Source organism: Bombus huntii, chromosome 1 (genome assembly GCF_024542735.1).
Source record: "Bombus huntii isolate Logan2020A chromosome 1, iyBomHunt1.1, whole genome shotgun sequence".
Taxonomy (NCBI): domain Eukaryota; kingdom Metazoa; phylum Arthropoda; class Insecta; order Hymenoptera; family Apidae; genus Bombus; species Bombus huntii.
The window spans coordinates 13,239,455-13,251,869 of NC_066238.1; the positions used below are offsets into that span (position 1 = coordinate 13,239,455).

At 30.4% G+C, this 12,415-nt stretch overlaps 2 protein-coding genes and 1 long non-coding RNA gene across 10 annotated transcripts; 1 reads left to right on the plus strand and 2 right to left on the minus strand.

The window, feature by feature from the left end:
- The first annotated feature begins 6 nt into the window (after nucleotides 1-6).
- Nucleotides 7-4,619, plus strand: LOC126868081 (exonuclease mut-7 homolog). Of its 3 annotated transcripts, none has more exons than XM_050623278.1 (13): nucleotides 7-430; nucleotides 505-645; nucleotides 834-1,018; nucleotides 1,099-1,337; nucleotides 1,400-1,581; nucleotides 1,653-1,838; nucleotides 1,909-2,106; nucleotides 2,187-2,336; nucleotides 2,416-2,694; nucleotides 2,898-3,046; nucleotides 3,142-3,525; nucleotides 3,604-3,794; nucleotides 3,874-4,619. In XM_050623278.1, the coding sequence occupies exons 1-13, from the start codon at nucleotides 265-267 to the stop codon at nucleotides 4,244-4,246; spliced, it is 2,823 nt and encodes a 940-aa protein (XP_050479235.1). In that variant the 5' UTR covers nucleotides 7-264; the 3' UTR covers nucleotides 4,247-4,619. The 3 variants fall into 3 exon arrangements, with proteins under 3 accessions (XP_050479235.1, XP_050479244.1, XP_050479254.1); XM_050623287.1 differs by having other exon boundaries at nucleotides 3,613-3,794; XM_050623297.1 differs by lacking the exons at nucleotides 7-430; nucleotides 505-645 and adding an exon at nucleotides 664-704.
- Nucleotides 4,620-4,747: 128 nt separating this feature from the next.
- Nucleotides 4,748-8,219, minus strand: LOC126868093 (paraplegin). Of its 2 annotated transcripts, none has more exons than XM_050623310.1 (9): nucleotides 7,677-8,219; nucleotides 7,352-7,618; nucleotides 7,068-7,284; nucleotides 6,689-6,994; nucleotides 6,440-6,608; nucleotides 6,008-6,360; nucleotides 5,433-5,929; nucleotides 5,231-5,356; nucleotides 4,748-5,045 (listed from the first exon to the last, which is right to left on the minus strand). In XM_050623310.1, the coding sequence occupies exons 1-9, from the start codon at nucleotides 7,842-7,844 to the stop codon at nucleotides 4,920-4,922; spliced, it is 2,229 nt and encodes a 742-aa protein (XP_050479267.1). In that variant the 5' UTR covers nucleotides 7,845-8,219; the 3' UTR covers nucleotides 4,748-4,919. The 2 variants fall into 2 exon arrangements, with proteins under 2 accessions (XP_050479267.1, XP_050479276.1); XM_050623319.1 differs by having other exon boundaries at nucleotides 7,352-7,632; nucleotides 7,677-7,825.
- Nucleotides 8,220-8,578: 359 nt separating this feature from the next.
- Nucleotides 8,579-12,016, minus strand: LOC126865272 (uncharacterized). 5 transcript variants are annotated; one of them, XR_007689718.1, is made up of 5 exons: nucleotides 10,875-12,016; nucleotides 10,354-10,732; nucleotides 10,160-10,288; nucleotides 9,936-10,001; nucleotides 8,579-9,779 (listed from the first exon to the last, which is right to left on the minus strand). It is a non-coding gene; the product is annotated as an uncharacterized LOC126865272 (long non-coding RNA). The 5 variants fall into 5 exon arrangements; XR_007689620.1 differs by having other exon boundaries at nucleotides 8,579-9,298; nucleotides 9,640-9,779; nucleotides 9,936-10,288; XR_007689833.1 differs by having other exon boundaries at nucleotides 9,936-10,288; nucleotides 10,371-10,732.
- Nucleotides 12,017-12,415: the final 399 nt, after the last annotated feature.

The following is a 12,415-nucleotide window of genomic DNA, read 5'->3' on the forward strand; positions in this document are numbered from 1 at the left end:
AAATTATGAAAAAAAGTAAATAAAATAATTACAGAAATTGGGCCGTGTAGGGAATTTTAATGTTATCGTTTTACTTCGTGTATATAACAATCTAACTATCGAAAACTTGAGAAATGTGTCTTTCCTGTCGACGTCTATGCGAAACATTGACATAACGTGTCGATACAATTGTTTTTTACCAAGTTTTGTGCTAATCTGAAAGAATACAGACCACAAAATACTTTAGTTTTATTACGTTTTTCGATATATTGTTAGTATATATCAATGCAAGCAATGTCAGGCTCAGTTTCAGAATCTAAAAGTAATGATGATTTATTATCAACGATAGAATTTTTGTCCGCAAAAAATGAAAAAGATTTAACATTTTTTTCAAATGTGGACAAAGCTACACAAGAATGGCTCAAATCTTTAGAATCTATATGGCAATTATGTAAGTGACAATTATATACTGTAACAATAAAATTTATTAATGATTATTAATTTATTTGTTACATATTTTTACAGGGAAAAAGGGTGATGTTATAAGCAAAACATTAATAGAATATTTTGACAGCGCACCTGATCCATATTTAAGCACAATACGATTATTAGTAAACACTTCAGATTTTAAACATATAAAAAAGAATTCATCATTAGCATTTACAGGTTTATTTACATATAATATAAATGAAATGACATTACTAAGTTATATTTATTATGTGCAAGTATATAGGGAAATAGTATTAAAATTGAGTACACAGTTTTTATACATAGTTATATAGATACTGTTGTGCAGATTACTGTAAAAATTCTGTGATGTTAAAGATAAATTAATATCTCTTTATGGGTTATAGTCATAGAAGAATTTGCTAACTGGTTGAAATTGGAGAAACCAATACGTAAACTGTTCCTAGATGTAGAAATAAAATTAGCAACATTTCAATTAATTATTAAACAAAAAAATATGGAATTCATTAAAATGGTTGCTGTTACATATGAATTCATAGAACACAAGGAGGAATTTCTTCCTATAATTAAGGTATTATTTAGACTACAATATTTAACTTTCCAATTATTATATAACATATTATTTAATTAAAAAATTGTATATTCTTGTAGGAAGTCATTAAGGAAAAGAAATACAAAGAAGCAGCACAATATGCAATTGTATTGGAATTACAAGATTATTTTGCCAATCCAGAAACATTACTATTACCACTTATTCTGCAGAATAAGTTAATAGTTGTAGAAGATTTTTTAGCAAATTATCCTCATTTGCAGAAGGTTCTAGTCTTGTATTTGGATAATTTAATTGGACCTGAAAATAACATGACTGCCATGTTAAATGATATAATTATGTAAGTTTCAATAATGAACTAATAAAAGAAGTTTTAAGCATAATATCTTTAATATATTATAGAAAACATAATATACCAGACGTAAAGATGGCAACAATAAATATAAAACCCATGACAAAATTAATAGCACGTTTTATCAAAGTATATAATCTTCCACCAGAACTTTGTTCTAATTTAAATAAAAAAAGATGCGAAGGTGGTTTACAGTTCCTCATGTATAAACGTTACGTGGAATCTAGTTTAAGTATGTTAATTTTTTACATAATATAAATCACGGAATAGTGTGAATAAAAGATTAACTGTTTTTAAATCAAGGTACTGCTAGCTGGAGGGAAATGGTACAAGATGCAGTAGGAAATGATCATACATTACAACTTGCTACAATAAAGATGATAATGAATGCCAAAGATGCAGCTGAAGCTTTATATTGGGCTAAAAAATTTAACGTACCTAGAGAAAAGTGGCCATGGGCACTTATATATGAAGAGGAACAAAATGAATGTGAGAGCAATAATAACTCTTCTTTAATATTATATGTTGTTTCAATTATTTATAAGATTTCATTATGTAGGTATAAATGAAGGACCTTCAACTAGCAAGATGAATGATTTGAATATTGACAATGATCCTATGAATTATCATGAATTGAAATTATCAAGAGATTCTATTAAAGTAGTAAATGATCTTTGTAGTTTTACAGAATTTCTTGATAATGGATTAAGAGATGTCTCTATTGTTGGTATTGATTTAGAATGGAAACCATGCTTTGGTAATATTTGAAGTTAATGGTTTAATTTCTTTCAGTAGAATGTAATAAAAAATAATTACAAAATTTATTGTAATTATTAGGTACGAAACAAACAGAATTAGCTTTAATACAAATAGCTACCAAAGCTAATGTATACATCTTAGATGTAACCACAATAGGAAACAAGTTAACAGAGTTATGGATTAAATTATCCAAAGCTCTATTTGAAAACAGAAACATTTTAAAGCTTGGTAAGCTTCTTCTAGTTAATAAATGTATATTCTAATTATTATTTCTATTCGTGTATATTTTCATGAATTTATGATATAGGATTTGGAATAGCACAAGATATAACAGTTATACGCAATAGTTTGCCTGCATTTTCAAAAATAAAAATGTGTGGACAAGGTTATTTAGATATTGTACACTTATGGAAAAAGTTAGTAGAAGATTATAAATTTGTTTTTCCACATGAAAATGATGAACAATTTACTAAAAAAAATTTGAGTAAACTTGTAGAACTTTGTCTTGGACAGAAACTAAATAAATCTGATCAGTTTTCTAATTGGGAACAGAGACCTCTAAGAGAAAGCCAAATAATATATGCTGGTTTGTAATTTTTTTTGCTGTTGTTTTTATTATAATATAACATATTGGGTTGGCAATTAAGTGATTGCGGATTTTGTCAATACCACCTAATGACAAAATCCGCAATTACTTAGTTGTCAATCCAATATATTCTCTTTATTATAATACAATATATATTTACATACAAGAATCAAATATAATAATTATATATTATTATATTACAGCATTAGATGCATACTGTTTGTTAGAAATATATGCAACATTAGAAATTCAATGTGAACATTTGGACATACCGTTTTATGATGTGTGTTCGGAAGTGCAACATATACCACATCAATCACCAGAACAAAATACGAGGAAACCTGCACAAAAGGTAGTTCCATAATTTACTGTATTTCTAATAAAGTAGAACTTCTGTCAAATAAATAAATTTATTCTCCATAGTACTTTATAAACATTTTATTATAGTCCCACTCCTTCCAAAATAAAGAATTCAGTTATGGTAAACAAAATTTTCAAAGAGATTCGCCGCAAAGAAGATTGAGGAATAATTTCTGGAAATCAAATAATCAAGATCATCATTCTTTTCACAAAGCAATACAATTACCACGAAGAATAGGGTCCATGAATTTAAACAGGCAACATTACAAACAAATAATTAAACGTGAATCCATACCAGTGCATCAATGGCGTGTAGTTTGTGATTCAATGTTAGGTGGGTTAACAAGTAAATTACGAATGTGTGGATGCGATTGCGTTCATTTTGCATTTGATCAAAGAGGAGAACGATCTGTTCAAGCAGCACTTTATGAAAAAAGGGTGCTTCTGACGCGTAATAAGGAATATTTAAGAGTAGGTTCATTCATTAGATTCATTATTATTGGTAATTCATTATTGTTAATTCTTAATTATTTTAATTACATTATACAGTTTTCACAGTATATACCACCTGAGGATTGTTATTTTGTAATGGCAGCTAATCCTGATGCTCAGCTAAGAGAAGTATTAAAGTACTTTAAAATTATAGTTACACATAGAGACATATTTAGTCGATGCCAAGATTGTAACAGTGATGAATTTGTGAAAGCTTCAAAGCAATTAATGGATAAACTTTTAAAAAGGTTCATTACACATTTTTTCTTCTTAAAACTATGCATTAAATATTGGTAATAATGTTAATAGGATTTTATCTTCTTTTAGTTATGTTAAAATAACACGTAAAAATAATTATAGAATTGATACAAATCCATCAGATCATGTAAACAATACATATCAGTCAGCTATAGCAACGAATTCAAGCAGTAACGATTTACAATACGATACTTTTATGAACAACCAATTGGAACGCGAGGATCGTACATGGATACTTAGTACGAATTCTATGGATGTTGATACATGTTCAACGAAATACCAAGCAAGAATACAAATTGACAAAGTACCAATGAAGGTGTTACAGGATATAGAAGTTTTTTACATTTGTGAACAATGTGGAAAGATATATTGGAATGGTACACATTTAGATCGTGCGCTCAATGGTGCTATTAAGGATCTCATTGTTCCATCTGAGTTTTAATTATTATTACATGTGATATAGTGTTTAAAGAAGTTCAGACTTTGAAAGCACAAATCAAAAGTGTTTTTATTTATTTGAGTCAATAAGAATTATACCTATAATGTGGAATCACAAAAACAAAGATATGTTTAATGTATTTCATCTATTTTAAAAAGTATTTTAATATTATTGAATACATATATAAGTTATCTTAACCTTTTACGTTCGTTTATTTTTATTTCATATCGAAAAATTGATACATTTCATATAGCCTTTGTTGAAATATCAAAAATGGTATGTTATATGCGTTGTATTGTAAAAGTAACACTTCATACTTATTTCTATTAGTTATGGAAAATAACGTACAGTAAACAATGAAATAATTATCTATATATATATTCTTTTTTTATTTTCCCTTTTATTCTTTATCTTTCCCATATACAGCACAAAATTTTAAATAATAAAGGAATAATTTTATATATTGAGTTGATTTCGTAAAATATTTTGTAAAAGTTTTGTCACTAAGTTGTAGTTATTGTTTTATTATTTCTAAAAGTAAACATTACATATGTTATACAAGTGAATCGTTATTACAGAAATTAACATAATAAAACATAATAATAGCATTTCTTCTGTTACATATTAGTACTGTAGAGATATTTTGGAAAACGTCGTATATTTTATTAACATTTATTTATTCCACACCTGAATTATACTCCTCCAATTCTGCAATATCTTTTTTCCCAAAAGGTGGAGGTCCAATTAATGCTTCTATGTCCTTGTATGTCAAGGTTTCTTTCTTTAGAAGTTCTTCAGCCAACTATAAATTCAGGAAAGGAAATTTATTAGATATTTAAGGAGATTAACATAGTTCTATGTGCTGTAGTAGAATAATACTAAATACTCATCAAGCAGAAGGCTGTAATATTTAGTAATTATTGAAACGGTGTCTAAAAAATTATGAAAACTGCTTAGGTATATTATATATATAGTAATCATACATACAGTTATCAATTTATCTTTATTATCTTGTAATAACTTCTCAGTTGTTTTATATGCTTCAACGATTATTCTTCGTACCTCCGCATCCATTAAACTTCCTAGCTTCTTGCTATATGGTTTTTTAGTTTTCTAGTTGATAATTTCAATTGGAAATATAAATCAGTGGTATACTACTACCATTTGGTAAATTATAAATATATCTTACCGTACTCGTTAGTTCTTTATCAAAAGAAAGCAAACCCACAGAAGGACTCATTCCAAATTGTTGAACTTGGAGATATGCCATATCAGTTACTTTTTGTAAATCATTTTGCGCACCAGTTGAAATTTTGTTAAACATTATATTTTCTGCAACTCTACCGCCTAATAGTACACACATACGTTCAAAAAGGTGTTTTGAACTTAGAAGTTTTAGATTTGAATCAAAATACTGAGAAAAACCCAATTGTTTATTTGTTCTTGGTACTACTGTTATTTTAATTAAAGGATTTGCATATTCCAACATCCATGCTGCTACTGCATGACCAGCTTCATGATAAACAATAACTTCTTTCTCAGGAGGTGTCAATGTACTAGATTTTTTCACTGAACCACCCAATACTTTATCAATTGCATACATGAGATCATTATTATCGATTTTAACTTTTTTTTCGTTTGCTGCGTGTAATGCAGCCTCGTTACAGACGTTTGCTATCTCAGCTCCTTCAAAAATACCATTCAAAACAAGAGTATTAAAATAAAAGTAAGATTCAAATAATTTATTGAGAATTACACACATACCACTAAAACCGGGAGTAAGATGAGCTAAATATTTAGCATACTTCATTGGAGTGCCTTCCAATGATAACGACTGAAGATGATAATCAAAAATGTCTTTTCTTTCTTCTAAAGTCGGAAGATCAATTAAAATATGTCTATCAAATCTACCACACCTCAATAAAGCTCTATCTAGAACTTCTGCTCTATTTGTTGAGGCTAAAATAATAATATCCTTTGCTTCTATCATTCCATCCATTTCTACTAAAAGTTGATTTAATGTTCTCTCGGATTCACTGTTAGCAGGTTCGCTATACGAATCTTCTCGTTTCTTCCCTATTGCATCAATTTCATCTATATAGATGATACTGGGCGCTCTTCCGAAACAGATAACATAACAATAAGTTTAAATATATTAATAACTGCTTTGTTTGTCAAAATAAAAATCAGTGAAACCTTCTTTTAGCTTCTGCAAATAAATCCCTTACACGCGCAGCACCTAGTCCCCCTATTACTTCAGTGAATTCAGATCCATTCATTGATAAGAATGGAACATTTGACTCAGTTGCAACAGCTTTAGCTAAAAGTGTTTTACCGCAACCAGGTGGTCCTAAGAGTAAAGCTCCTAAAATCAATTTCAATGAATTACAAGAAAAAATATTTCAAAAGAATTATAGATATTAGAGTTATACAAATATAGAAAACCTTTAGGCACTTTAGCACCAAGCTTTGTATATCTTTCAGGGTTTTTAAGATAATCAACAAATTCCATAACTTCTATTTTGGCTTCTTTCAAACCAGCAACATCTTTAAAACGAACACCTTTACCAGAAAAAGGTTCCACTAATGTATATTTTGCTCTTTTCAGAAAGGAAAAACTGGTAAATTTCTTTTTTATTATTGGATTACGGAAGAATATAAAAAAGAACCCAATTATCAATAATATCTTAATTATCTCTGTTATAGCCATTTCTTCATTCATGTGAACATATCTAATTGAAATTCCATCCTCTAAAAATTATTCAATGAATTTCAGTATAAAAAAATGGTTTATAGATTTATTAAATATGTATGATAATTATACCTGATCTAATGCCAATGCGTTTTTCTATTGCCCTAATTTTTGCTTCAACATCATCAGGAGCATTATAAAAAGTAAGCCTTTTAAACAGGATTCTTCCTTTATAAGTAGCACCTGTTCTTACTGTAGCTTGTACATCATCTGGATAAATCCTAATTTCTTGAACTTGTCCTTTTAAAAGTACTTCATTTATAAAATCGTCCCAGTCCATTCCCATGACCTGGCATAAAATAATAAGTCTTATGAGTAAATATTTTGAACTGTTAATTATTCATTCACGAACTTACTATTGTGTCAAAGATTCCAGACATAATTAAGTAATAGAGGGCACATGTCAAGATCATTAGAGCAAATTTCAGTAGTAGCATATTTAATTCGGATTTTTTAGAGTCTTTATTAGAATTGTCAGATTCATTGGAACTGCGTTGATGATTACTAGAGTTTGTGCTGAAACTTCTTGCGTTACACAACTTTGAAAAATAAATTCTAAACGACTCATTTTTTGAAAGCAGCAATTTCGTCCCACTCAATCCCGTGTGTTTTGTTCTATACGACTAAAACAAATTTTCTAATAATCATACCAGTGTAACATTAATTCATTGAAATAATTACCTGATGTGATAATAGAAAACATAACCCATTCCGTCGGTTATTAAAACTAATATTTCTGGAGATAATGTTAAATACATTGTGTTTCTTTAAATTATATTTGAACAAATATCCAAGAAGTTTTCGTGAAACGACGTACTGTCGTTCGGAATATATTATCGAACTCTGCATATTTGTATCATGCAATATGAGATCACATGTGTTAACCCATTTGTAAACCTAATATATAAATCACAACTGTAAATTCATTGCAAGTTAATTATATAGTAATTATTTTGGCGAAATTCCAATATTTAGATTAACAGATGGTATTCATTTTATAACTTGTTCATAGAGTTATATATATATACATGAGTTGTTATGTGCTTTAAAAGTTTCGTAATATCTTGCAATATTGCAAAAACCAGATGAGAAAATTGGATATTTTAGGTAGATTCTTTTATCTACTGTTACATTTATTAATAAATTTTACTTAATTGACTTTAAATGTAATGATTCACTGATATAAAAATATACTAATCGCTAAATAATTAACATGTTAAAGTTATTATAAATAAATTATAAAAGATGCTACGACCATTAAAAAACAATTTTGCAAATACATTAATTAATATATAATCAAAATTATCTAAAAATAATTTATTAGATTAATGACATTGCTAAAATGAACAAAATCAAAATTATCCTGTCTATGACAACGACAATATATTATCTATATAATCTATCTATATTATCGACGGAAATCGAATTCCATATTATCGACGAAGACAGAAATTTATATTATCGATAAACTTACATACATATAATTGATATAAGTCGGTAATATATCAATAATAGGTAATATTCATATAAAATATCTGTAATTTAGAAACTGATTTACCTAACACTTGCCGTGTGGTGTACTTTGTTTTATTTTTTATACAATTATTAAAAACGTACGTAATATCAGATCGTACATTAAAAAATGACTTATTAAACTTATATGGGAAATTAGTTATTAAAAGGGTATCATCTTTTAGTTATTAATTAAAGTTTGTTTTTACATATTTCAAAATTTAAATGTAAAAGATAGGAGTATATCAACAGGTTTTCAATGTTGCATGCATTAAAAATTGCGATGTTTTTGAAAGTGCCCAATGTTAAAGCTTCAAAAAAATAGTGTTTTATAAAATTTTATGTAACAAATAGATAAGCCTTAGAAAGATTCATTGTAATCACAGAGAATAAAAGAATCAAAGGTGAGAGGAGGAAAATAGGAGGGGGAGGGAGAATGAAAGAGAAAAAGAGGAAGAGAGGAAAGGGAGAATGGTGGAAGCTGGCTGAATATTTTTACCCAAGCCTGTTAACTACACTCTGTTATTTTATCTCACGTACGCAGTTTTTCCACCACTACCATGCCGTTACGCAGGAATATAAGTTTTAAGGCGTGTTTTGATAGCGTCAGGGTGTGTCAGCTGGGGCTTCCTACCTAATGGATCACTTCTTCGTTTATTCGTTCATACTTTTTGAAGTATATGACCCCATGATACCACGAACACTGATAATTTTAGTTATATCGTAATTATTTGTAGATGTATAGATTTGTGTTATTTGTAGAATTGCACATAACGAAGGAAGAAACTTACCTAAAAAGTAAAAAGTAAAATTAATTTTGATCGATTCTCGTTTATTTAATTATAAGATTTAAAAATGCACGGTTTACTTTAATTTATTAGATTGTTCCGAAAATTCATAAATTTGTAATCCAATATATTATTATCAAAAATCTATACAATTACCGAAGAAATCTTATAGAAGTGCTGACTAATTAAAATTAAATCGATGCATGCTTTCTACGATATGTTCATATTCCTGCAATTGGAGCTGGCAAAATTCTTGATGACAAAGTGCTGACAATTACAGCTCTATCGCTTAAAAGGCGTGAAAAGGAAAGGATAAAAGTGGTTCATCGCGAACGTATATTTACGTAAAACAATATTTTCGTTGGCTTTAAGAAGGTGGCGACAGAGTATTTCTCTCTCCCTCTCTTTCTATTCCGACATACTTCAGTAAAGAGTACAAGAAAGATACGCGAAGACATCGTCAATCGTCGACTTTGCATTTTACCTTTGACATACGTACAAATATCAAATTACTAGTGTGTTAATTTTTCTCCCTATTTTATATCTCAAGGCAATATGGTATATCTATAGACTTCAAATACCAATATATGTAATAAAAAAATGACATAGTGAACTTCTAGAAACTGTATTAAATACTTACTTATCATTATACGTAACATTACTTGCAATTATGAATTATTTACAAGTACTTCAAAACATCTTTTCTCTGTGAAAATCATTATTAAAAACAATAAAATTTATGCCAATAATACAATTAATGTTTTTTTCACGAATAGACAAACCGAGTCGAATGATATAACCTAAAAAAATTGTTTAAGAAGAAATAAACGTAAAGAAGAAAGGCATAGAAGGAATGATACTTACGCTGAAAAAGGAGGATGGAACCAATTGATTTGTTAAATAACAAACCATGTTGTGTTAGGTTTGCTATGATAACCAAATAACGTCACGGTTTGTGGCCAGTGTACAACTTGGTTCATTCAGTTCCTCTTACTATGCGGTATCCAATTCATTCATAAATTTCGTATACAAAAATATCAAAGGATTCAAATACTCACTAGTAATGAGTCATTACATCGTATGTAAAAATGCTTCTTCCTTAGATATCATTTTCTTTTCCTTCATTTCCGGTTCTCCAGGAAAATAATTCTCAAGGAAATATTTTTTGTCCATGAAACTATTATCGGTAATGGATCTTTCGTCGGGATTAGTGTTCCCGCGTAAATGTGGTTAATCAGAGCCTGAACGGGCTTCCAGAAATCCATTTCACGTAGCGTTCACGTAGCGACGCTACGTATAGGGAGAGCTGCAAGAACGGACGTTGTTATTACAGATGCCACTCGTTCAGAATCCCGGGGTATATTTCAAACAAAAAGAAGCCTCCTTCCAATCCGGAAGAGTGACGCCTAATTTTCGGGATCGTGAGTTCATAGTTTTCTGAAAAAAGAAAAAAGAATGACCAACGTACATTAACCAGGAATTTATTCTCTAGCCTTATTGTTATCATCAGTACTATCAAATTTCAAAATCCAATCGACACACCGCAAGATGCCACCACCGACAACAATAACAGCCTTACCTATAAAATAGAAAAAGAACCCGACAAAGTGATAATTGCGGATAAAAGGCGAGAGATGTTTTTCTTCTAGCAAAATGGCCAGATCCCGGAGCATCCAGGATAAAGACAGACGAACAAGTTTGTCGAAATGTTGAAAATAGGAGAATGAATAGAGGAAGAGGAAGAAACGATAGGAAAAGAGGAGAGAAAAATGGAAGGGGGAAACGGAGGAAAAACGAGAGAGAGAGAGAGAGAGAGAGAGAGAGAGAGAACACAATAAGAGAAAGGAAGACGGGGTGGGCAGAAGAAATTCGTACTGAAATAACACTGGATGATTGTGGTATTGTCAACCCTGGTAGTCGTGCGTGCTTTCGCGTTTCACTCCCCTTCTCCACAACACTACGTCCTTCCTCTCTCTCTTCAGCCCCTCGAATCGTGTCTTGCCACCCCTAAAACTCGTACTATCCTACCTCTAGCTCGGTTTAGGCACTAGAACGTAGGTGCTACCGGATAGAATAGACGGCGCTGCTAGAAGGGATGGAATAACACCCCGTTCCCACCGATTCTCCCCTCTTTCAGCGTTGTGGCCGCCTTTTTCTCGCTCGATCCCTTTCCTGTTCGTCGGCCTCCACTATTCCATTCCCTAAATGCAGCCAATAAAAACAACACCACGCTTTGCCACGAGAGCCACCGCAGGAGAATCGAGAATATAGTGAATTATAAAAATAACACTGCGAAACCATCGAACAATCGGTTGGTTCAATAGTCGTTCGTTTCATTTCTGTGGCTCGCGAAAAACCTTCCCATTCATGTCTGGTGACAACTGTTCGCCGCCTCCCTCTGCTTCTTCTAGCTGCTTGTTTATCTTCTTATTGTGCGCGGATCGGTGAAAATTACTGAAAAGAGCGCCGAATGAAGAATAAGGAACGTTTCGACATTTTCGACGATTCATGGCGAGTCTGTAGAAAATTCGATTTTTTAATATTTATAGCAATCTCGCTAATCTTTGTTTAATCCTTTTGCATCTGGAAAGTGGGCCGCTCTTGCGACGCTTTGAGCGAGATATTTTGTGTGTTTAATATTCGTATACAGTGGTTAAGGAAAATATCAGCAGATCCATTATATTATTTAGATACTAATTAAGTAAGTCTAAGTATGTTAAATTTCCTACCGCGTTTAGTAGTAGTTTCATGTGATTACAAAGATTATATACAATGGGAATAAAACGTATAGAATCCAATAAAAAACCGATTCATAGGAAAATAAAGGTACTATATGCTAATACTTTTTGTAACCATTGTATATAATTAATACTGAATACATATAAAATGTAAAAGTAACAACGAATGTCCATGTTCTATACATAGTAAATATCATTAATGAAACATCAAAAATATCACAAGAGATATCTCCTGAACTAATTTTTGCCGAATTTTTTTGTAGATATCTTGCATTTTAATGGAAAGACACGCCAGATATCTCGTTCATAGATGTGATAGGGTTGAAGAAAAATCTGGTCGACGTAACGGAAGCAAATTTTTCTCTAGCCAAGCCAAAATAGA